Raw genomic sequence first — 27,382 nt, forward strand, 5'->3', positions numbered from 1 at the left:
TAACCCACCTTTTTGTTTCTTATACTGAAGCATAATAGCCTGCTAGTCAGTAAATTTTTTAGTGTTTTTTTTCCAATATTAGAAGCAATAGAAAAACATTTAACATATTAAAAGTATGCAATAATTTACTTAATTAACATATACTAAAACTAATTGTATTAATTTTTCTCTGTCATCAATGTTGTGGTGAGAGTGTGTGAACATTTTCATTCCTTTTTTCATTTATGTTTTCTCTTGAAAACTGTATATTGCAATTTATGAAATACCTGCTGTTTTGACTTGACAATTCAGTTTTGGCCTTATTTTATGAAATTAGTCCTTCTGAAATGCATGTTTAGTGTAATAATCATGACTGCACTCATTTCACTTGCATGGATTTTTACTAGTTCCAAAATGAGACTAAAAATTTCATAGCAAAAATCAGAGACACAAGCCATACTGATTGATCATGACAAGATGCATGACATTTTTATTTTGTTACTTATAGCACGTTATTATACTTGTTTGAGAAACTAAATAAAGGAGTATTATCTCTGTATGGATTACATTAATGGTGAGTAATAAAGTATACAAAATTATTGGACTAATATAACCACTATTTACAATGTTAATATTAGTGCACTAGTGTTGTGCCCACTCATGAGTTTTTTGTTGAGTACATCTAAGTCACATGTCTAATGTATTACATCCATGACAATTACTTGAGATTTCATTCTGAAAATTTAAAAAGGTGTTGTATATTTGTAACAGTAATTATAAAAGTAACTAACAATGCAGTGCTAATGCAATCCTGCTTTCTTTTGCCAATTAATTTTTGACTGACTGCATTTTTCACTTTATGTAACTTGTTCTCACTTTTCCACCTATATATATATATATATATATGTACACACAAATACATATACATACTTTGCCAAACTCGTGCCTGGCATTTTCCACATCCAAGGAGATACTATGAAGAAACATTACTCACTTTGCAAGAAAATTACTGAATATTCAAGTAATATGATGTCAACAGTATTTTCAAAGCCTAGACAACAAACACAATGTATGACTCATACAAATTATGTAAAAAAAACCTTTTGTAACTAATGCTTTTAAAACAATGAAGTTTTGACAATGCTGTCATGAAAACTAAACAATCATTAGATATAATGTCATAAAATAAACAAAATAACAACACTTACACCAAATAGTCTTGTATATTCAATAGGTCCCTTAAATTGTAGAATATAGTGACGTTGGACATTAACATGCATGTTAAGAGGTTAATGCAATGACACAAACAATGATTTTAAGCTTTCACAATATTTTTGTGATATTTGGAATGTATTTGGCTAAAATTAAACATTTCAATCATACATTTCCCTACAACAACCTGATTGACATTATCTCTTGAAAATCAAGTGCTCAAAACTAATTTCAGAATCTTTGCATGCATATTATGTATAACATTTGAGTAATTATACGTATACTTAGAAATAAAGTTAAATATGTGTTGAGGATCCTACTTATTAAGCTTGATTTATCAATGGACAGTTTTTTTTAAGATTCTTACTTGCTGCAATATACATGCTTTTTATGTGTGTATGCTTTCACCCATTTATTGTTTGTGCTAATCTATTTCTTACTATGAGGCAAGATTTTAATTTGTTTGTCTTTGTTATACTTTTGTACAAGATTAAATTTAGGTGAATCTACCATTTATTTAATGAAATTATAAACTTACTATGTTATTCTGAATTACAAAAATGGAGGTAGAAGAATACAAACTTACAGACCTGACGTAATATTCAAAGGTTACATTAGAGTTATCTAAATAAATCTACCAATTTCATTGCTGAATATTAAACGTGATGTCTATATTATACAGTTCATGCATTTGACAAATTTTGTTTTAGCAAGACATATTATTAGCAAAATTAAAGTCAACTATTTATTGTCCAGTAGTTACTAGCAGGCACCCAGTATTTGTGTACTAAATTGCCATCACTGCATTAGATTTTTAATTTCAGGTGGTTAATTTGTTTCATCTTAAAGTATCTGGAAGTGTACCATCATGCAAACAAAACATCTAATATATAACCAATAAATCAATTAATAAGACTTCTTGATTATGTCTTGTTCATTAAGTACCCAAGCAAAATTTCTCCTAGCCTATTTGCATACTGATTTTGTTTGTGAGAATGCAATGTCATATCTTATGTTTTTGAAATATGTTCTTTATATTGGCCAACAGTTGTTATGCTTAACCTTTATAGCATTTTATAAGACTGAAAAGAACTAATAGCATCATTCTGAGGAGTGAAAGTTGATGTTTTCTGATATATGTTGCCTCTTTCAAAAAATAGCTTTTCTCAATTAATACTGCCCTCAATCAGAACAAATTTTCCCTGCTTACTACTAGCCTTCCACCTTGCATTTCTCCATATTCACATGTAAATGATTATGCAGCAGCTGTTCATCAACAGGATGCTATGAATTCCTATTGTAACCAGCATTCTCTCTACATTTTTACTCGTTAATCATTTCTCAGTTGGTAGAAGTACTGTATATATGCGCTTGTTTTTCCTACCAAGTTTGTTGATGTTTTTCTTTACACAACAGACTTAGGTTTTTCAGTATTTATTTGTTTTTTCTTTGTTTACAGAGGAATTTTTTGTAACTGTTGATTCCATTCTGTTATAACTGGTGCCAAACCAGGTTTACCTTTTATTTTTAAAATTTGTTCTGATTTCCTGTGCTCATGCTTGATGTCAATTACATTGTAGCTTTTCTTACCACAGACCTAATGTACAATTCCAAATGGTGCGAGGTGTCAGTTGTGTGTTGCCGTTCAATTTTCATCTATAGCAAAAGAATTATATTGCAGGATTAGGTTATACACATTGTAGAGGTAGGGTGTTCTGTAAGACCACCAGTTGTTATCTCTGGTAGTCATTTGCTTTATGAAGATGTTTGTTCCAGACTGAACACTTATGGACATACAAGTAAAACAGACAGAGACTGCTGCCCAAGTCTAATGTTCCGTAGCATTGAGACTCTTCAAACCACAGACCTGACATACAATTTCAAATGCCCTGGGTGTTGGTTGATATATTCTGTCAATGTGGTAGCTCTGATTTTCAAGATAGAGTATCATGGCCACGAAGTGCACTGTTTCTAGTGGTGTGTTCTTCCAGACTCTTCAACTCATTTTTCACTTCTTTCTTCTATGGAATATGCAAGGCCTTGCCACTTAGCAGTTCATAGTTGCAGGGATGATGGACCGTGGAAGCTTATTCTTCTGAATGATGAATCATACTGCTCATTTGAGAATAGGTTAATGACATTTTCTAGATGTCAATGATGTATAGCACTTCCTGTGGTGAATCTAATGTACAATTCCAGGTACTGACAGGTTTTTATTATAGCACTATATCTTATTAATATATCAGGTAATCCCTTGAGTAAAGTCTGATTTGAGGTTCAAAAAAAGAGAAAGTATATTTCAAATGCTTTTAATATTATTTAATCAATAATATATATTCCATTATTATTAATTACTTCCTGTTAACAATACATATGCTTCTGAATGAAATTTCTATGATATTCTTGGGGTTTGGAAGAAAATAGTGTAGAGAGCGTAGTTTTGACATCTTCATGTGTTCCAAGCTCTTTTCCATCAAGATAGTTCTACAAGCTTCAGAATAGATGATAATAAGATGGGGTAAAGTCTGGAGAATAAGGAGGAGATGGAAATTTTTCCCAGTCTAGCTCTTCAATCTTTGCACATGTGATCCTTGCTGTATGGGGCCATGCATTATCCTGGTGTAACACAACACTTTTACAATTGATCAAAACAGGCCTCTTTCTTCAGTGCAACATTCAAGTGCTCTAACTGTTTACAGTAGAAGTCTGATGTAATCTTTTCATTTAGTGGCAGCAACTCAAAGTGGACCACACCAACAATATCCCACCAAATGCTTAACAAGACTTTCCTAGGGGGAGAGGTCCATTTTAGGCTGTGCTTTAGCCAGTTTATCTGCACTGAGCTATTGTCTGCAGCAATTAACATTTTTATAATATATCCATTTTTCATCTTCAATCACTAACCTGTCCAAAAAAGGTGAGTTACATTCACGAAAGTGCAGAGAAGTGCAAATATCCACCCTTGTTTTAAGGTTGGCTTCTGTCAAGTCATGGAGCACCCATTTTCCAAGTTTTGACACCTTTCCAAGCTGTTGCAGATGACAGGGAACTATTGAATGGGTTAAATTAAGCTTCTGTGCTAGTTCTTCAACTGTTACAGCACAATCTTCATCAAGTGCAGCCAGCAGCAAGTCATCATTAAACTCAACAGGACAACCTGAACATGGTGCATCACTTAAGCTGTAGTCACTTGATCTGAACATCTGAAGCCACCTTTGATATTTTCCTTCATTGAAAGACTTCACACCATAGACATGCTGAATATTTCGTGTAGCTTCTGCTGCACTATTGCATTTTTTAAACTCATAAAGCATTATATGCCTAAAGTGCCCCTCAAACACTTCCATCTTCATAAGGGTTTATTTGATTAATGATCTGAAAAGGTGGAGTTTCGTTAGTTTTTTTATTTGTTTGAATATTTTTTATATATGTTCTACTACAAATTTTAGTAATTAAAGCCTTCTACAAAGACAGAAATAATGATGCACTTTGTGTATAAAATGTTTTGACATTACTCATGGAATGACCTGATATATATATCTAAGAAATTATTTTCTCCTACCAAGTCTATTATTTTTACTACCATCCTTTAGATGTAGATTTCCAGTGGGTCTTATGTTGGTCATGGATGGCCCAGTCATTATTAAAATCATGTACCAATGATTTGACACCCTTCTCATTGTGGAACTGATGTATAATTCCAGATACTGCCAGGTTTTGGTTGAAGTATTCCACCATGTCATGACTATATATTTTTTGCAGTTTGCTCTTCAAACTGAAATGTTCCTTTTATCTCCCATCCTTTAGATGTGGTTTCTAGGGGTCAAGTGTTTGTTGGAGATTGTCCAGCTAAATAAGTCCTCATATCTGTTCTGGTCAGTATATCTTCTACTGTGAACTGGATGGAGATAGAACTCAGTTTTGCAGTTCATCTTTCTACCATTTGCTGGACATCAGTTTTGGACAGATCTGATGTTGGTTTTAGCTAAATGCAGTACATGTATTCTCATTTCTGTACAGCTAAATGTACTTCTACTTCTGGAAGAACCATAACCAATGGCATCAGGTTTTGTACAAGCAATGTCATTTCATCTGGGCTTTTCTCCTTCCTACCATTCATTAGACATCTATTTGTAGTGGATCAGTGGCTAGTTCGGTTGGATATTGTGTGCAAGTAAAGATGGGTTTTCATTCAGAAGCTTGTCTTCCCCACCAATTTCCATTGTAAGGGGAAGTAACCCTTTGCCTCCCACAGAACGTTTTTACAATTCAAGATTCCATCTGGTGTCGATTGAGGTTGAATTATCATTACAGTCTGTCATGCCCTAGTCACTTGACACATAGAGGGTTCCATTAATTGTTTGTACATATTTTGCAATTCCTTCATGTTTTTCAGCTTTGTATGTTCACAACACAGTCATAAAAGAGTAGAATATATCTTGATCAGATGTGGTGTGGTTATCTGCTGAGGTGTGATATTTTTTTTTGGTTCCACACCTCAAGGTCTCTTTTTGGGCATTTTCTAAAGGGAGATTATTTTTACACTAGCTCTTCACTAGTTCAATGTGGGATTCTGGCTATTTTGTAAGGAGAGGTAGAATATCATATTGGAAGATAACATTTTCCTAAACTGAAAATGTATATTTGATAGATACTTGGCTCTGCTCAAATTTTCCATTCAGCCTCCACACCTCTGGAGATATGTGGTGTAGGGCTTCTGATCAATCTCAAAGTGATTAGCTGGTGCAAATGTGGAGAGAGTGCTGGTTATGATAGAGGTTGTATCTTGGTCTTATTGGATCTGCAGAAGTGAAATATAGAAGACTAGTGGCTACCATTGAAATTTGTGCAGAGAGATGTTAGTACTAATCAAAAAAAGCCATTTCGTGAAGGATATATTACAGTACATTTTCTTGTAACTAAAAAAAATCAAAGAAAATTTATTAAATTGAAGATCAGAAACTTGTAATATCTTATCAGAACGGTGCACATTAAATATAACAGTTTATCCTTTTTCTAATAATTATATTATTTTAGCCTTTATTATATATGTCACATTTGTGATTATTCTACTTTTTCTTCTAATCCTGACAGAATATTTTTCAATACAATTCAGTACTGTAAAGAAAATCATTCAATTGTACATGTATATCCAATATTATGGTGCATACTTGCATTTATGCTTGTAGTTATATAAAAAAAACACACCATAAACTTACTTATTAGTTTATGTACTAGCAGTGCTAATTTCTTGCCTCTGTAATTAGTATAAAATTAAAGAAAGAGATTAATTTGCAAAGATAATTATCAAGTGACATTATTTTAATTTTCAGGTTCACGATAATCAACTAACTACTCTACCTGATTCTATAGGTGACTTACAAGCTCTTACAAGACTAAATTTAAGGTAAAAAGATTTCTTCTTTTGTGATACTTTAAAAAAAATGTTTATTAACCGATTTTTTTTGCCAAACATAGATGAAATAAAGAAATAATTTTTCTATGCAAAGTTTCAACTTTATTAGGTGTAATAAATGCAATTTTGGGCTTTTTTTTCAAGTTTGGCCCATGCTGTTTACAAAATATAGATTGTAACCATATGGCATCATTGCTACAAAAATAATTAATTGTTGGTGAAAATATTTCCACACATCTCAACATTTTATTTGTACATCAAATGTCCATTATGTTTTTTTTTTCAAATTTCATCTTTGTTTACAAAGGTGTGATTCTGCCCATATGTTGCATATGCAACACAACTCATTGGTTATGATTTACACAACATGGGTGTAAAAATAGAAGAAATAATTTCTCCCATTTGTCCAGCATGATGGCACATTATATTTGCTGCTCTTTGTATGTGATGACACATTGCAGCAGTTTCTGCATCTGCCTTTGTCACTGTGCATTGATCTATGTGCCAAACCATCATAGAGAACATCATCTTGTGGGTGCCTTACCATGGGTGTCTCTATTTTATTAGGTTGTCCAAGGTTATCAGTAGATGGTCACATCCAATTTAGAGTATTTTTTGACAAGGAGAAGGCTGGAGCTACCTTTAAGCCTGAATTGTTTCAGTGATTTTGAATATCTCAAACCAAGAATCTCTGTTATACTAGGAGTCAAAGATTGTAAATGCCCAGGTCAAGGAGGTATGTAAATATTCTCAGGTAGTACTTCTTTAACCTCAGTAGGGTACAGTATAAGGAGATGAGCATATGTGTTTGTTGTAATGTGTCACAACAGCTGGGGCTTTAATTTCAATTTTCTTCTCCTTTTTATCATATATGACTGTACCATGGAGTTCAGCACCTAAGAAAGTACTAGTGAAGGAAACAGCTTTGTGTCAGTCTATCTGGTAGTTGTGATATTGGCTTTCTTGGCTGTCTTGCAATCATAAGAGCCTAATCCTTTTTCAGCTCATTCTTAACCATCATAGTGCAGTCCTGACTTCCCAAATGGTTTGTGGACTTCATGAAAAGTAGTATCCAATAATGAAAATGAACCAGCATATTGGAGGTAGTCAAACACAATCCTAGAAACATTAGCTCAGAAGACGAATTTGAAATCCAATTTCTTGGGCTTGCTTTTGATATATTGATGTATATTATCAGTGCATTTGCCTTTGTATGGTGCCATTGCTTCTCCCACAGAATGGTCTGTTCCTGGTTTGATTTTCAACAGATTTTCCTGAATTAAAAAAGTAAGGACCCCACACCCTTATGAAATGATCCTCCATATTGATGTTTGTATTTTCACTAAAATGAATGTAGTGACAAGATTTCTCAAATCACTTCTGACTCATGCTGTCTGCAACTGTTGGGATATGACAATCGAGGTAAGCAGATAACTTCAACACACCTATCACCAGCAGAATGGGCAAAAATGTTTTGATTTCATTTGTATCACTGTTCACTGATTTACCTAAGGATTGCACTGAATTTAAGTTATTTTACTTAACTATCATTTCAGTAATTTCTTCACTGAATAGTTTATAAACATAGTATATGGGATGAATATACTTTATTGGTACATTATATTGAATATTATGAGGTTCAGTATTCACAGGTTTAAGGGGGACAGTCTCCCACTTGTATTGTTCGTATTCAGTTGTCCTTTTCCCCTTTCTTTCTGTCTCTCTGCTTAGTGGTACTGAACCTGAGCTCATGTTCTACTTCATTGTCTTCAGCACTATCCTCCTCCTCAGAATCATTACTATCTTCATTATCATAGTCAAGATTATTAGTATGTAGAATATAGCTCTTGTCTTCTGAATCAGAATCATCACCCTCAGATATATTTCCTGGCAAAGAGATAATGGAAGTAGTTCTTCTTTTCCAACCAAAGAAGATCTTTGTTGAATATCTGAGAGAAAAAGAAGAAATAGATTCAGTGTGTAATTTTCATAATATCAATATCTTTAGGTTAAAATCATTTTTATTCACTTATTTAGAGCACCAGTCCTGGTGCTAAAATAATTTCCAAACAGGTGCAGTTGCTGGTCTAGAAGGCCTAGGCTTACATAGCATATGGATGGACCCTTATGACTCAGACAAACCATCCAAAAAAGTATAACAGGGTACTTTTCTTTCTCATTCCAATAGTAATGCCATGAAGGGACTATGTAGCCATATCAGCGATGTTGAGAAAACCCACTTGTAGAGAAGCCGTTTTTACATATATTTGTAGCCATATGAAGACAATGCACCCAATGATCCAACATGCCCAATGTTTTCTTAATTGTTACAAACCTGTGAATCACTATACAGTAGGTGAAAGGTTAATAGCAACTTTTTTAGCATGTATCTCTCTTGGAAACTAACATATTTGGTTATAGGATAGATGTAATAGAGGGCAGCACCACCTGTTCTTCATTGGGAAAATTAATTACTTGAGGATAGTTTTAATTGGCAAGGAACTCAATTAAATTAGTGTGTAACCATTTGGCAACTAAACACAAAAGAATTAAAGGTATATTTATTTTTGTTGTACATATTTTTACCCTTTTCAGTTCTGTAATGTCTTATTTCATCTAATTGTGCAGTTCTGTAATGTCTTAGTTCATCTAATTGTGCAGTTTGTTATGTTTATGTAGGAAATGAAAAGAAATATTGATGTAATAGGTGTGAATTGAGATAAATGTGTGTGTGTATGTATTATATGCACCTGTACATACATAACATACATATTTGTATTTGGGTATCTAAAAGTACAATACTTTATTATGGATAAATTGATTAACAAATGCATGATTTTCCCAAAACACTTAACAAAACAGTGAAAAGTTGTACCATTATACTTGGATTGAATCTGCAGCTTGCTCTATAGTTTTGCATCTGTTGTTCTGATCATGTTTGATAAACCACAGGTGCAAAGAATTTTATAAATCTCACATTTATCAATTAATTGAGCTTTCTTTGCTACCAACCATGCTTACCCATTATGCCATTGGGGCATTATATTTGTCTTTGAGTTATTGCAAAGCTACTCAGGCTATATACAATCAGCTAACAGCACACGCTATCAACCTTTTTACCAACAAATAATGGGATTGACCATGACATGACAGTTGTTACTACTTTCATTATTTTAACTGTGCATGACAGTATGCATGGTTTCTATTTGCATACAACTCGCTATTGTGAGATTGTGGCCCTGGTGCCCTGTCATTAAATAACTCTCTGTGTATGCCTGTTGTTTATGTTTACCTTATTTGGAATTAAAGTTACTATAGCTTTAACTTTATATATTGTTTACTTATTACAAACATAATCTCTGTTACTGATGCTAAGATTGCTTTAAAAATTTATGGCAAGTTGATATTCATTATTCCTTACATGTTGAGAAAAAAATGTTGATTGCTGAACAAGAACCTCATTTAACATTTTTTAAAGAAATTACTAGACATTAGCTAATACCAATATAACAGTATGTAAGTCATTAACCTATATACATGAACAGAACTCTTGTTTATTTATGACTTACTGTGGGAAGTACTGGAAAGAGAGAAAACAAAAAATTTGCTGCTCTAATGTATCTTAAACACTGCCTGTTGCAGTAAGAGTTCTAAGTTGTGTGATTTACTGATTTCTTAGCACATTTATATGTTTATTGTTTCTTCCAATCTGAACTGTAAAATGCAAATGCATAAATAATTTTAAGGTTTTATTTCTAATCAATACTATGCATTTCTCATTTAAAAGCTTGTGGTGTTTTTCATATTTATAAAATTAACTATTTTTGAAAATTTTTCATGCTGAATTGGGAACATATCTGGAAATGTCTGTAATAAAGATTTCTTTTATGTGGTTTTAATACTTCCATCTTTTGAATCCTTTTAATCTGAAAATATGTTTTAATATGAAATGGTAAATATTATACTGTATTTGTTCTTCTAGGACCAAACTGAAATTGTTTTCACTAGATTACATATTATTAGCAGATGCCTGTTAAAACTGCTCAATGATTATTTCCTAAAAATGGTGAGGAATAAATGTAAAATACACAGTCAACTTAATCTCTTGGGTCAGAGTATATGTGCAATACGATTGTCAAGTTTGCTATTTACCACTTTATTCTTTTATTCTGTGTGTTATTTCAATGAGTAAAATTGCATTGCTTTTGTTTTTTAGGCAAATGAAACTGACTGTAATGCATTGTTGGTAAAAATGTTTTTGTTTTGATACAATTGGTGCATCCAATACAACAGAGTGAAATTCACTGAGTAACCATGGGGATTTTTTCCACTTGATGCAACTGTTCCTTGTCATTTTTCTGTGTACACCGAAAGACTACTACAGAGTTAAAAAATGTTTTCACAGTTGTCACTTCAATATCAAGTGTCAAAGGGGAGATATTAAATTAAAATCAATTTATTTTCCATTGTACAATAAAATCATGCATGCGTATAATGCCAACGTGAGAAAAAGTATACATACATATAAACTGAACAACAACAAATATATACTCAAACATGTTCCTTTCTTATTGCATTCTTTCCATTCATACTCCTCTCTTCAAAATATTATTTTCAGTCAGTCAGTGGAAGAAGTTCTGTTATTTGTAAAATTCCCTCACAAAAAGAAACATTTTTATTTTTAAGTTTTTTTTTTTTCTCAAATTGACCAACTAGCACATACGAAGACTGATGAATTGATGTTGATATGAAAATTTAGGAATTGCAAAAAATTAATGATGTTCCTGTATTGTACTCTTAAAAATAAGGATTATGATACATGTCTTTTTGTTATCCATTTTAACCATTCAGGGGATACAGAGTGTGACAGACAAAGATATGACAATTATATATAGAAAAAATTTATCATATAGCGAAAAAATAATTCTAATAGTTTTATAATTAACATGAAATATAATGACAATTACTTGTAATAAAGAATTAATTTATTTAGTTTTAGTGGAGTAGTCCTTTGAAAATATTGGCTTAACAAATTTCTCTGTGGCAGATTCAGAATCTTTTTCTCCTCTCTCTGAGTCTGTCTATGATCTATTTTGTTCAGTCTGTATTTGACCATGGTCAGTGTGTTGGACACCTTCCTACACATCCTTATTAAATCATCTTCCATGTATTTTATATTCTGTTCATCAGATTTCCATCTTCCAATTCTTTGCTCTTCCATGAATTAACTGTTCACTGAGGTCTATGAATTTTGTTCTCATCTTGTGCAAGGGATTATTTTGCTTCTAGAGACTGATTTCTCTGAAATCCCTCATTCTCTGGGATTTGCACACATGAACTTTCTTCTGTGGTTCTTATAGATCATAGTTATTCTTTCTTGGGTTTCATTGTCCTAAGTTCTGTACCCCACTCTACCCTACTTGAGAAACTGGCATGATAACTTGACCAAGCCCACAACACTTATGGCATTCCCTTACCAAATTCAAACTAGATCATTTTCTTCACCAGTGTTTCCCTCATGTATTGTGGTGCATCTCTGGATGACTACATGACTTTTTGGCACTTGGATGCTTGAATGGCATTTACTCCACCTCATCTTGCTAAATCTCCTCATAGATCATTGGGTATGTTTCCATTTCCTATTGCTTCTGCAGGGTTAGTAGGACATAATCCACTAATGTATCCATGGTTATTTCTTAATCTATCATCAGTCAGGACACCCTTCACAGAACCTTTACTTTTGCACATTGTACCTACTCTTCTGAGCTAATTCAGATTTAGTTCCCCTTGTTACCTATTAAGTGCCCCTTGGTGTGGATTCCTGTATGTGGTGAGGGGACCTCCCAGGGAAAGTTCTGTTCTTTTGGTTTACCTCTTTTGGGATCTAAACATCCACTCACGTGTTTGCTTTGTTGGGTGACCCGTGAAGGGGAGGAGAGGATCCTGGTGGTTGAAAGGTCCAACCACAGTACACCAATTTGGCCTTAAATTCCTCTAGACGGGCAGCCTTGGGGTGGTCCCTCTTGGGTCAATCAGCTGGTCCACTTGGGCTAGGGTCAACCAAGTACCAGTGTTGGATGTTCTCAACAGGTGTTATGGACATAGTATCTGATGCTGGTGTTTGGGTATAGTGCTCACGAAACCCTGGCATTGCTGCAGTATCCTTGTTTATCATTATATATTTTTAGTTTTTTGCATGTTTTTACATTGCATATGTGATTCATTTTTTCTTTACAACATTTTAGGTTTAAAAAGTATCCTTATTCTAATATGATGTACAATAGACATAAAATTAAAAGCATAGTATTAGCAGAACATTTTTGCTCTGACTTCTATCATTCTATAACAGCTCTCAGTATGAAATGAAGGAAAGTTCATAAGTGTCTTAAAAAACAAAAAATAAGCTGAAGGTAAATAAATTAGTCTCATAAGAGAATAATTGGACAGATGAATATTATCAATTAGCAAATTCTACTAACTGTTCAGCTCCATCTCTCAATTGGCATAACAAATTTCTTTGTGGAAGATTCAGAATCTCTACTGGTAGTACTGCCTATCTCTGAACTTGAATTGTTCCTTCTCATATAAAAATAAAATTTGCTTAGGAAAAGGATATCTCCTTTTTGTCATAGTGTTTGCAACATTTGCTACAGGTATGGATGTAAAAAGATCTTCTATCTTGTGGAAGCTGTCTGTTATTTTTTTTTAACATGGAATTCACATTTTTCTGTGAGAAAATGACATTTATGATCTCTCAGTTGGATCTTTAGAATAAACAAACTCAGATATTTATTTTCTATTACCTCCACCATTTTTACCTGTTATCAACTCTGTCAAATATTTGGATGCTATTTTTTTGCCATATTTTTTATTTGCAAGTGGTTGATAAATTTATCCATTACATTATCTTTTTTATTTAAATGCCTCATAGTAGGTTGTAGGTCTGTCATTTTATATGACTCATTGCTTTCTTGTTTTTAAAGGAAATGTTGAATATTCTATTGTACACCAAGGCATGTATATAACCAGTTTGATTGTTAAATACCTACTATAATTCTTTAATTCAGTATCCACCACTACCAGCATTAATAGGAAATGTCAGAAACTCTAAACCTCAGCACTTTTGAAAGGCTTGTAGTATAAGATGTATACCTTGCTAGTCAGTTTGAAGAATTACTATTATAAATGTGTTTGATCTTATTTTTTGTGTTATTGGACCACTACTGTTCTATTTCTCCACTTTGTATATTTATACATTTTAGTACTGATAATAAAAGAGTCGAAACCTCGTTACTTTGAAAAAAAATAAGATGCAAATGTATTTTAAATGAGTATTTGTTAATCTCATGGGTTACAATATAGATGTACAATCGAAAGTACATCAAAGACCATCTGGAATCACATTTTGCATGAGATAGTTGTTGAATATTTCTGTCTTTGTACAGGCTATGTATAATTTCATTTTTGAATAGGATATAGTATGAGCAGAAGAGAGATTAATTCCTTTTATGATAGCTGCTACTTTAAAAATATATTTAAGATGCTTTCTGCTAACCTTTATTCCTTCTTTACCACTAATTACTTCTCTTATGAATCACTCTGCATTCAAGTTAAGCAATGTTTATTATAGCACACATCCATGTTGTATCCCTTTTCTATTCACAAACCCACTGCTTAATTTCCTGTCAGTTGAACTGCTGGTACCTTATTCTAGTGTAAACTCTTCATAATTTTGATATCTGCTTGATCTACATCAGTGTGCTCTAGGATCATCATTATGTTCTCACAGTTAACAGGCATTTATTTTAGCATATATGAGACATTATATATTCATATGATAGTATACATTTAGCATGTAGAAGTTGCTTTGTGTGTATGTTTTCCAAAATATTATATATTTGGTATGCACTTAAACACAAACAATATGTTTTTAATATTTCCAATAAATCTGTGTAAATTTTTAAAAGAAATGTGTAAATATCTGAAAGTGTATAGTGGCAATATATCATTCCTTTATTTTCAGTATAGCCATGTTAATATTGTAGTTGGTTTCAAGTAAAATCACTTTCATGTAAACCTCCTATGTACACTTTTAATGTAATTTCTGTTTGCTTTCAAATTAAGACTAAATGTGAAACTGTGGATAAAGATGAATAAATGTTTGTACAAATAACATTGTTAGGTTGTAGCTTCTAATCCATTTTAATTTCTCTCTCTGTAATTAAAGAAAGGTCAGGCATGTTGTTCTTTTAGTAATTGTATCTGTTGTGATGATAAAACTTGTAATAAAAACTAATTGCTTTCTGGTAATTTATGTCAAGGTGTTATATGAGATGAATAACAATTTATTTTAGATTTTGATCTTTAGCCATAATTGCCTCCAAGCCTTGCCGAAGAGTATTTTCCAGCTTAAGGAGATGCATTCTCTTCTTCTGCAGTATAATCAGCTAGAAGAGCTTGATAAAGATATTGGTAACCTCCTCTTTTTGGAACAGCTGGTATAGTAATTAATATTTGTGTTTTTAAATTTGGTAAGACCACAGTGTTAGCAGAGAAAGTTATGAAATTACCACACTGTATTTAATAACTGACTTATTTTTTGTCACTTTCTATAAGGACAAAGAAAAGATAAAGCAGTTTTAGAACAAAAATATTTCGAACAAGTAATACTTAAACAGAACAAGCTTTATATTTTTTCAATATTTCTTTTATATTAAGCTGGCTCATTTTGAAAACAAATCGTTTATATAAAGAAACCATTGTATTTCTGTGAATAGTTTGAAGTTTATTGTTTGATCAGTTCTTTATAAAGAGTAGTTTAGTTTTTAAAGCTTAAGTAAAATTAGAGATGAACAATAATAAAATGTAATCATAATAGAACTATTTTGTTTATTCTGATATTTGAAATAATTGGAAACATTAAAATTTAATTATTTATGTGATATTAACTGATTTAATTGCAAATTTTATTACTTGACTGTTTTATGTGAAACTGATTGATATAATCAATTTACTGATTAATCAAGTTACTTGCCCAGCTATAATAATAATGGCATCATTTTCAATTTGTTATTAAACTCACTGAATATTTAAAGATCTTATGTACAGGGACATTTTCATACAATTTAATTTGCTTGTTCTAATATTGTAATGATTTGTATATTTAAATCAGGTAGTCCTACTTCTGAGGCATTGAAAGACTTGTTGAGTATGTACTCATACTTTCAAAAACTGTGACTCAAATTTGGTCAATTTGTAGTGTAACTAATTGTTTAATAGAGCATTCCTGCTAATATGATGTGTCCTTCCTAACCCCATACAAAAAAGAGAGTGCATCACCTTAAAAATTTTATGAACTACTGCATTGTTCTAATATGATGTTAAACTTGTTATGTTTACCTAAGAATTTATGATTTTTAAGTAATTTTTGAATTACCATTTGTTTCATAAGATTCACATCTTCTTGAGGTCGCCTTTTGTACATATAGTTCTCAGTCATGAATGGACTATTGCACTACAAATACAATGATGTACTTTGTGTAGAGTATGACCTTACTCTTCCAATCTCTTTCTGGATTTCCTTCTGGGATATGTTCCTTTCCTTCTTTTTCACCTGTGTTATTTAATACTTATGTCTTCACTCCATGAATCCATGTCTCAGGGTTTACATTTTTTATTGCTTGTTGTTAGGGTTTATGTTCTTTGTTTTCTTTAACAACTCCTCTCTCACACACATATGACTTGATAGTTTACACTCATTACTTTTTTATTTTGTTTTTTGGTTATTCTTCCTTTGCATTTACATTGTCTTCTATTTCACTATCTTGTTTTCCATTTTTGTATTTTCTTTTTTTTTAACCACCCCTATTTTCCCTCTCCTTCTTCAACTCTTTCTTTGAGACATTTCATTGTGTTTCAGGGGGTAAAGGAGAATGTAAAGTTTTCTTTGTTAGCTTGGTCTGTTCCACTTCTGCTTTAACTTTTTTTACCTTGTACCCTGATCTTAGGACTCATTGTATCAAGTTGCATTTCTTTTAATTATATGCTTTTTTCCTTCTTGTGCACATGTTTTTCTTTGGGTTTTCTTTCTTCACCTGGATGCCTTTGGTAATGTTCATTTCCATTAGAGACCTAGACTGAAATTGTACAATTTTAGTTCACAGTATTTTCCAAGATATTTTTTTCCTTTTTTGGTCATGTCCTTTTATGCCTGTTCTTTGTCTGAATCAATCTATCCCTAAACTTCCCATTCCAGGTCTTCTTTTTCTCATCCTCTCTACTCTCTGATGTCTAGCAAATTGTTCTTTTTATTGACTTCCTTTTCCTTCCATACCTTAAGGTGCATGTATCTTCCCCTTTTCTACAGTTGGCCTCATTTCCTATCAACAGTAATTTTCTCTCCAATATGTTTTAGCTCCCCTTATCTCTTTTCGTTTCTTTTTCTCCTCTCTCTGAGTCTGTCTATGATCTTTTTTGTCCAGCCTGCATTTGACCATGATCAGTGTGTTGGTCACCTTCCTACACATTCTTATTAAATCATCTTCCATGTATTTTATGTTCTGTTCATCATATTTCCATCTTCCAATTCCTTGCTCTTCCATAAATTAACTGTTCACTGAGGTCTGTGAATTTCGTTCTCATCTTATGCAAGGGGTTATTTTGCTTCTACAGACTGATTTCACTGAAATCTCTCATTCTTTGGGATTTGCACACATGAACTTTCTTCTGTGGTTCTTATAGATCATAGATATTCTTTCTTGGGTTTCATTGTCCTAAGTTCTGTACCCTACTCTACCCTACTTGAGAAACTGGCATGATAACTTGACCAAGCCCACAACACTTATGGCATTCCCTTACCAAATTCAAACTAGATCATTTTCTTCACCGGTGTTTCCCTCATGTATTGTGGTACATCTCTGGATGACTACATGAGTTTTTGGCACTTGGATGCTTGAATGGCATTTACTCCACCTCATCTTGCTAAATCTCCTCATAGATCATTGGGTATGTTTCCATTTCCTATTGCTTCTGCAGGGTTAGTAAGACATAATCCACTAACGTATCCATGGTTATTTCTCACATCTATCATCAGTCTGGACACCATCTACAGAACCTTCAATTTTGTGCATTGTACCTAATCTTCTGAGCTAATTCAGATTTGGTTCATCTTGTCACCTATTAAGTGCCCCTTGGTGTGGATTTCTGTATGTAGTGAGGGGACCTCCCAGGAAAAGTTCTGTTCTTTCAGTTTACCTCTTCTGGGATCTAAACATCCACTCACGTGTTTGCCTTGTTGGGTGACCCGTGAAGGGGAGGAGAAGATCCTGATGGTGTTGAAAGGTCCAACCGTAGTACACCACTTTGGCCTTGAATTCCTCTAGATGGGCAGCCTTGGGGTGGCCCCCTTGGGCCAATTGGCTGGTCCACTTGAGCTAGGGTCAACCAAGTACCAGTGTTGGATGTTCTCAACAGGTGTTATGGACATAGTATCTGATGCTGGTGTTTGGGTATAGTGCTCACGAAACCCTGGCATTGCTGCAGTGTCCTTGTTTGGCATTATAACATATCCCCTCATAGGGCTCCATGGTGATGGGGCCAGTGGGCACTGAAATGCTCTCTTTTTTTATTATGGATCCTCCAAATAAAAATGTAAATAGTGAAAAACAAACAGTCCATAGGTAAACGACCACATCTTGAAAATTCTGAGCAGCAGTCTTGAACATCTGTAACACCAGTTCTACCTCATTTTCTGATACTACATTCTCTTTCAGACAAACCTTTAGGGCAAATGTTTCTCCTCTTCATTTAGAAGGGTCTAGAGGGACTTGCTGGCACTCCAAAGTCAGTAAAGAAGCTTTGATTTGGTGACATTGGTGGAAACTTCCACATCTCAATACGGTAAAGTCCTCTTGCATTTATTGGCAATTGGGGATATACCTATTGAGGTTACACCTCATGTTACTTTGAATTCATCATGAGGAGTTGTTGTTGAGAGGTATTTGAAGAACATCTCCGAGTTGGAAATTCTAGCTGGTTTCTCCACCCAAGGTGTTTCTGCAGTGAGGCATATCTCTACTTTCAAAGATGGAATTATGATGCCGACCAATGTCCTCATTCTTACATTCACCTGCCACAATCAAGGCAGGTTATCTCAATTGTAAGATACGGCCATACATTCCAAACCTTCTCTGATGTTTTTGGTGTCAGTAGTTTGATCAATCGAGATATCATGTCATGATTTCTTGACGTGTGTTTGTTGCAGTGGCAAAGACCATGATGCCTACGAGTGTGAAATGGACCCTTATTGCATCAATTGCAATGGCTCTCACCTGTCCTACTTTTGTTCTTGCTCTGAATGGTTAGAAGAAAAAGATGTGCAGCATTTGAAAACAATTCATAACATTACTTACCCTGAAGCTCGAAATTGATGTCCACCACTTTATCTTAGACATATGCTGCTGCACTTCATTCCACTACTACAGTAAGACTGCAGATGGATCTCTCTGTGCCTCCAAGAGAATCATTCTCAAACCAAATGAAAAGTCTTTTGACCTCCATCAATTAACTTCAACACCCATCTCTATCCCTAACATACATTCCAGCAAATCCCAAGATCCACATCCTTTGGTTCTGGGTACAGGCATTACCTCAGGTAGAACTTCTTCTCTGACCACAAAATGCAAGACAGTCATTCGTTTATGTCCTCAGTTACTGGAATCCTCTTTCAACTGCAAAGACCTGCCCAATTGATCCAGAGCAAGATCCATGGAGGTTGACAGACCTCCCTCGAATAAAGACAGTAAAGAAAAAAGACGTGGTCATAAACAGAATGGTTCTCCACCTAATTCACCTACACTAAAATAAAAATGGCCACCTTGATACAATGGTACTGTTGAGGTTTACGTTCTAATCTGGATAACATCAAAACACTGATTGCTTCCTACCATCCTGCATGTATTTCCTTAAGGAAACATTTGTAAAACCTTCCAATACAGTCACCTTTTAGCAGTTTTTTTTATACAGAAATAACAGGCTATGTGATGGACAAGAGCATGGAGGTTAATCAGCATGTGCCCACCCTCTGTTTGCCACTCAACACACCCTTGGAGGTCATAGCCATCCATGTTTTCTTGGGTCATTCCATCATTGTTTGTTACCTCCAGCTGTCACCTGGAGAGACCAATGATCAATATACCTTGATGCTGTCATTGAACAGTTGCCATCTCCCTTTTTAATCCTAGAGGACTTTAATGGACGACATTCCCTCTGCGGAAGTGCTGATATTGATAGGAGGGGTCCCTTTGTAGAGCATATGATCTCTGATCACAACCTTTCTCTTTTAAATATTGGTTCTTCTACTTATTTTCATGCACCTAGCCAGTCCTTTACTGCTGTATATCTTTTAATTTGCTCCTTTTCAATATTCTCCCATTTTTCATGAAGGGTTGACAATAATGCACGAGGTAGTGATTATTTTTCTATGATTTTAAGAAAGACTGGCTGTGGTTGATACCACCCAACCGATGTGCCCCAGTGGTAGTTGAATCAAGCAAATTGGTCCTCTTTCACTGCTCTCGCAGAACTTGATCCTGTCATCAGTAGACGAATGTGTGGCAGCAATAACCATCTGTATTTTTCAAGTAGCTGCTCAATGTATTTCTAAAAACCTTGATATGTTTTCCACGATATACTCATTCATGGTGAAATCCCACCTACCACATGGCACAAGCTACTCAGAAACGGGCTTGAGATACTTTTCATAGGTATCCCACACTCTTGCACTGCATTGCTTTCCAGTAGGCCTGTGCACATGCTCAGTGGGTAAAACATTAAAGCCAGAAGGAATCTTGATTAAGTTCACAACCAGCATATTTTTTACTACAAGTTCCAAAGTCATATGGGACAAGATTCAATAAGTCAGTGAGCAATATAATTCTGTCCCCCTGTCGATCTTGCTCTATGATGGTCAAGAAGCAGCTGATACCTGGAGTATTGCCGATACTCTAGGTGAAAACTTTTGCCTGGTATTTAGCACTTCTGCTATTTCCTCCACCATCTTAGCCATCAAGACTCAGACAGAGCGATCACCTCTTTCCTTTTGAGCTGATTGTCTCTATGACTATAATCATCCATTTACACTGATGGAACTCAAACTGGCCCTTCATTGGTCTGGCAGTACATTGGTTGGACCTGATGAGGTACATTATGAAATGCTGCACCATCTATCTCTTGCTTTTCTTGCTATTCTTCTGATTGTTTTTAACTGGATCTGGCAGGATAATGTTTTTCCTGATGCCTGGCACCAGGCTATTGTCTTACATTTCTCTTAACCTGGGAAGGATCCCAAGATTCCTTAAAACTACAGTCCAATTGCTTTGGCGAGTTGTCTCTGTAAGACCTTCGAGAGGATGGTAAATGATCCTCTTCTTTGGTTTCTCTAATCAACCTCCTCTCGCCCACCCAGTTTGGGTTATGACAACATCACTTCACCATGAACCACCTGATTGGACTTGAAACGTCAATCAGAGAAGCCTTTCTCAAAGGAAAATATGTTGTATCAATATTCTTTGACATTGAGAAAGCTTATGATACAACATAGAGGTATGGAATTTTGCAAGACCTCCATTTATATCATTTATGTGACCATTTGATTATTTTTATTAAAAGTTTTTAATGGAGAGGAGATTCCAAGTTCATGTGGATTCAGTATTTTCCCATTCTTTTCTTCAGGAGCTTGGAGCCCCTCTGGTCTGTGTTTTGAGTGTTACATCTTTCAGTATAAGGATTAATGCCATCACTGAACAACTCTCTCTTACTGTCGCAAACAGCCTCTATGTCGACAGCTTTCTCATCTCTTGTTAGTCGTTGAACGTGAGGTATATTGAGTGGCAGCTGCAGACTGACCTCAGTTGTTTACTGAAGTGGTCTACAGCAAATGGCTTTAACTTCTCTCTCTCTGGAACTGTTTGCATGCAGCTTTGCTGCCAACGGGATATTCACCCTGATCCTAAACTCCATATTGGAGAAGTTGTGCTGCCTGTGGTCCGTGAAACAAAGTTTTTGGGGCTTATCTTTGGCCATAAGTTGACCTGTATATCACACATCAAGCAGCTATGGGTCAAATGTACAAGAGCACTGAACATCTTACGTGTCCTCTCTACCACCACTTGGGGAGCAGATTAATTTTCTATACTAAATGTATATTATGCTCGTATTTGATCAAAACTTGGCTATGTATTAGTGGTCTATGGCTTTGCCAGGACCTCAGCACCAAAGATGCTAGACCCCATTCATCATCAAGGACTTTGGCTCTGCACTGGGGCTTTCTACACTTTCTCAGTTCAGAGCTCTTACATAGTCTCATGAGCCTTCTTTGCACCTCCTCCATTTGCAATTGTCTTTACTATATGCTTCAAAACTTTTTTCATTACCAAAGTATCCCACTTGGGATTGTAGTTGCCTTCCTCAGTGGGCCATACTTTTTCAAAACAAAACGATCTGCCGTTGCTCCTTTTGGCATTCATATTCAGGCACAGTTGGATGAATTGGGTATGTCCTTGGATAACATTGCTGTATCCACTCGTCAGCTCATCCCATCATGGCTTCTTACAATCCCCAAATGTGACGTATCTTTAAGTCGTCTGAGAAAAGCAGACACTCCCGATTGGAAATACTGTCTGTTATTCTCTGAACATCTTTTAAACCATTCTTTCATTTCTATTTATACAGATAGTTCGAAATCAGGTGAATGTGTAGGCTCTGCCATGATTTGTTGTGGTTCAGTGGTTCCATGCAGAATTCGCTCTACAGCTTCTGTGTTCACTGCTGAACTGTACGTCATTTCGCTTGCCTTGGATCACATAGAAGCTAAGCAGTACTCAAAATGCATTATCTATACTGACTCACTTAGTTCTCTTCTGCCCCTGGAATTGCTTCACATTAGTTCACACACCCTGTTCTCACCAATATTCAAAACTGACTGACTCATTTCTTTTTAACATTTACTTCTATCCAGTTTTTCTGGTTACTGGGCCATGTTGGTATTCATGGGAACAAGCATTCCAACACTGCAGCTAAATCTGTCTGCTCTGGCACTACCACTGCTGTGCCTGTTTTATACATGAACTATGGCATTTGCCTTGGGGTGAGCAACATGAAAACAAGCTTTTTCAAATAAATCCTATATAGGGCTTTGGATTGGAAAGAGGAAGTTGTTCTAACTAGACAGTGAATTGGTCTCAGTTTTTAACTCATCATTTTCTTTTATCTAGGACTGATGCACCATTGTGTTGTATGTGTAACACTCAGGTCACAATAAGCCACATTTTACTGTCTTGCCATCGTTATGACTTTCAACTATGGCATGATTTTAAACCTGTTCTGTTGCAGGGCTTATCCATAACGTTAGAGAGTGTTATTGGTGATGGTGACACTGTCCACCTTGGAAATATTTTTAGTTTTTTTAAATCCATTAATCTTTTGAATGCCGTTTTTTAAATTCATACATTAGACCTTTTTAATGTGATTCCCTTTTAAGAATCAAAGTCCATCTAGTTTGATTTGAAATTAGAAAATGGTCGTAACATCATATAACTTTAAACCAAGACTGGAAAGGCCAACTTCAGGTGACTAACGCTGCTATTTGAACTACTCGTTAGTCATCCTGGTGAGTTATAATTAAAATTTTGCTGCAAGTCTATTAAATTTTTTATTACTTTACTTTCTGAAAATGGGCATAACATCAAGTAACTTGGAACCATGACAGGAGAGCCCAACATCAGGTGACTAATGGTGGTTTTTGAGCTTACCTGTTAGTCTTCCTGGCAAGTTATGATAATTACAGTTATGCTACAGAAAGTCCTTTACAGCTTGTGTTACTGTAGTTTTTCTCTTACTCATGTAGACTAGATGTAAACATTGGTTTTAATGCTATTTATATTGTTTTTTTTTAACTTTGTTTTGTTTCACCTTAATTTCCTTTTATGAATTTTACTAAATTTACTTTAATTTTAACTTTTTACAGGATGTTTGGCACAGATAACTAAGCTGCTTTGTGCCATACAACACCAAACCAACTAACCAACCTATTAAGTGCCTTTTTCATTTGGATTCCATTCAACTCAGAGTGGTCTTTCTACCCACAAGTCTTTCAGTGGGTTTGCTTTCAGTTGGACATGCCCCTCTTTGCCATCTTGACCATCCCTGTTGACTCTCTTTTGGTTTCCATGCTCTTCTTCCTTTGTTTCAGGCTGTTTAAACTTTCAGTCATTGGTTGTTCTCACATTTTCTATAGGTTTATCTTCCTCTTCCACTCCTTCCACATGTCTTTCTAAGCAACACTCTTTTCTAATTCCTACTTTTGTGCCTCTTGCCTCTTTTGCCACCTTAGCCTTGGCTTCTTCTGCTTCTTTGCTTGACATCCAGATACCCCTTTATATATCCAACATCCATCCATTCATTCTTGCTTCAACCTCATGCATCCCTTTCTCTTCAATGGATGTCATTTCTCCATTGTCATAAGTGGGATTTTTCTAGTCAATCATCTATTGATCCAGACTCTTCTACTCTGTACCATTTTTTACATTTATATTGCTCTTCTACTTTATTGGTCTGTCACTAATGACAATGGCAGTCTTTTATCTTTGATGCACTTGTCATTTTTCATACTAGCTTTCCTAGTGTACTTCAAGATTTTACACTTTTTGGAGTGACTCTTTGATCATGGTTTGTTGATCTCTAACTGCTCGTTAATTGGTGGCATTGTGCACTGCATTTCACCTTTTGCAGTACCAAAGGGCATTTCCTTGTACAGTTCTCTTGACTATCATTGACTTCTTCCTTCGTAATCCTTCTTCTTGACTGACTTTCATGCCTTCCATGGATGTGAACAGACCTCTTTCTAATGAAGTAAAATGGCACAGTTGTAAACAGAATGGTTTTCCACTCAGTTCTCTTCCACCTAGGTAAAAATAACCAATTTCATACTGTGGAACTGTAAAGATTTCCATTCTGATCTGGATAACAGTAAAACCTTGATTGATTTCCTGTCATTTCTTTACAGGAAACAATGCTTAAATTTGATGATATAGTTATATTTTGGCAGTTTTCATTATTTCTGAATGGAGGGTGTAGCTGCTGGTTGACCACTTTTCTCACATTTTTGGAGGGTTGTCAGTGATCATTTTCAAAGAGATTGGCCATGTCAATTCTACCTGACCCAAGTACTTTGGTAGTAGTTTGTCCAAACTGACTCTCTCTCTTTCACATCTCTCTTGGAACTTGATCCAGCTGTCATTAGTCTAACATATAGTAATAGCTGGGTGGAAGCAGTAATTGATTGCACTGTTGAAGAAGCTGTTGATTTTCCTGTCATTTTCAGGAATATTGGGCATGGTCAATGCTACCTGACCTGAGTTCCATAGTGGAAGTTTGCTCAGGTGGACTAGCTCTCTTTCACCTCTCTCTTGGAATTTGATCCTCCTGTCATTAGTCTAACATCTATTAACAACTGAGTGAAAGCAGTAACTGGTTGCACTGTTCAAGCAGCTGTTTGTTCTCTACCTTGAACCTTGAAACATTTCCCATGGTATCCTCATTCATGATGGTCTCCAGTCTGCCAGCAGGCATGGAAGACTTAGAAACAGGGCTTGTGTACCTTTCATAGGTATTCCATTCCTTTGAACCACATTGCTTTCCAGTAAACCCATGCTCATTATTGGTTGGTCACATGTCAGGGTCAAAAGGAATTTTAAATTAAGCTCACAACTAGCATCTTTTTTACCACCAGTTCCAGTAACACAAGATTTTGAAGGTCAGTGGGAGGTATTCTTCCAATCCTCTTTTAATCTTTCTCTCAAATGGTGATGAAGTTGCTGCTGTATAGAGCATTGCCTATACTCATGTCAAGAATTTTTATTATCTTTTCAGGACTTCTGTCTCTTCCTATGCTTTCTTGGCAATCAAGTCTAGGACAAACCAGTTGCCTCTCTCCTGTCTCTCTTGGTATTCCTTGGTTGTTTTTAACTATATCTGGCAGGAGAATGTTTTTCTTGGCACCAGGCTACTGTTCTCTCTTTCTCCTAGCTTGACAAAGATCCTGAGATTCATTTTTAGTATCATCCAATTGCTTTAACTAGCTGTCTCTTTCAGGCCTTAAAGGGAATGGTTAAAGATCATCTTGTTTGGTTCCTCAAATCAAATAACCTTCTCTCATCTACCTGTTGCAAGTTCCAATCAGGTGGTTCATGTTGAAGTGCTGTTCTTTCTCTCTAGAGAAAGAACACCAATTTTCCATGTTCTTTGACATTGAGAAGATGTACAACACTATGTTGAGGTATGGCATTTTGTAAGACAACCACTCATATGACCATTTACCCATTTTTATTCAGAACATTTTACTAGACAGGTGATTCTTAGCCCATGAGGGTTCAACTCATTCTCATTCTTTTACACAGAAACTTCAATCATCTTGAGTGTCACAATTTTCAATATTAAGATTAATTTTGTTACTATACAACTTCCTCCTACTGTTGGAAATGGACTCTATGTCAACAACTTCCACATCTACTGTCAGTAGTCAAACATAAAGTTTATTGAGAGGCAACTTCAGACTATCCTCAAGTGAACCACAGCCAGTGATTTTATTTTTTCTTTTCCAAGTCCATTTACAAGCATTTATGTCACCTACAGTGTCTACAGCTTGATTCTGAGCTTCATCTCGGTGATATTGTCCTTCCAGTGGTCCCTAGGCAAAGTTCTTGGGGCTTCTCTTTTACAGTAAGCTTACTTTCATTTCTCATATAAAACAGCTACATGTCAAGTATACTCGGTACCTGAACAGTCTCTGTGTTCTTTCTTTCACATATTGGCGAGTGAATCAATGTTCTGTGTTCAAGATTTATTGTGTCCTCATTTGATCCAACCTGGACTATGGGTCTCTGGTCTGTGGTTTTGCCAGGAACTCAGTTTTGAGGATGCTGGACCCCATTTACCATTTGGGGCTTTGACTCTTCACAGAGACGTTCTGCACTTCTCCAGTCCAGAGTTTGTACATAAAGTCATATAAACTTCCTCTTCACCTCTATTTGCAACTTTTTCTACAGTATGCTCTCAGGCTTTGATTCTTACTATAGCATTCTATCTGGGGTTGTTTTTTTCATCTTCAGTGAGTCATGCTCATTCAAAATAGGTGGTCTCCAGCTCCTTCTTTTGTCCTTTGTATCAAGGTGTAGCTTGATGAATTGGGCCTGTCATTGGATGATGCTGGTGTTCCCAGTGATCAATACATTCCTTCATAGTTTGTTACCATTTTCAAATGTGACCTTTCCTTGAGTTATCTGATAAAGTTGGATGCTCCTGATTGGAAGTATCATCTTCTCTTTACTGAACATCTTTCAAATCATCCTTATATTCCCATTTACACAAATGGTTCCAAATCAGGTGACTGTAGGCTCTGACATGGTTTGCTATGGCTTGGTAGTTGCTCTTAGGATCCCTTCTAAATTTCTGTATTTACTGTTTAGTTGTATAATATTTCTTTTGCCCTGGATCATTTAGAAGTTATGTAGTAAACTGATTGTACTATTTATACTGACTTTCTTGGCTCTCTACAGCTCCTAGAGTGGGTTCATGTTAGTTCTCACTTTGTTCTCATTGATATTCTGCAATAGCTGGCCATATTTTCACTATGGTGCATTAGTATTCAGTTTTTCTGGGTACTTTTCCACATAGGTATTTATGGGAGCAAGCTTTTTGACATTGTTGCTAAACCCATCT

At 35.1% G+C, this 27,382-nt stretch overlaps 1 protein-coding gene across 7 annotated transcripts in view; it reads left to right on the top strand.

Moving 5' to 3' along the window:
- The window catches only part of LOC143244877 (leucine-rich repeat-containing protein 40-like), a 129,921-nt gene that overhangs the window by 6,339 nt on the left and 96,200 nt on the right, over positions 1 to 27,382 (top strand). For all 7 annotated transcript variants that reach the window (XM_076490320.1, XM_076490319.1, XM_076490324.1 and 4 more), the window contains exons 3-4: positions 6,525 to 6,598; positions 14,976 to 15,105. In XM_076490320.1, coding sequence (XP_076346435.1) covers positions 6,525 to 6,598; positions 14,976 to 15,105 — 204 coding nt within the window. The remainder of the gene's footprint in view (positions 1 to 6,524; positions 6,599 to 14,975; positions 15,106 to 27,382) is intronic.

Source organism: Tachypleus tridentatus, chromosome 2 (assembly GCF_004210375.1).
Source record: "Tachypleus tridentatus isolate NWPU-2018 chromosome 2, ASM421037v1, whole genome shotgun sequence".
Lineage (NCBI taxonomy): Eukaryota > Metazoa > Arthropoda > Merostomata > Xiphosura > Limulidae > Tachypleus > Tachypleus tridentatus.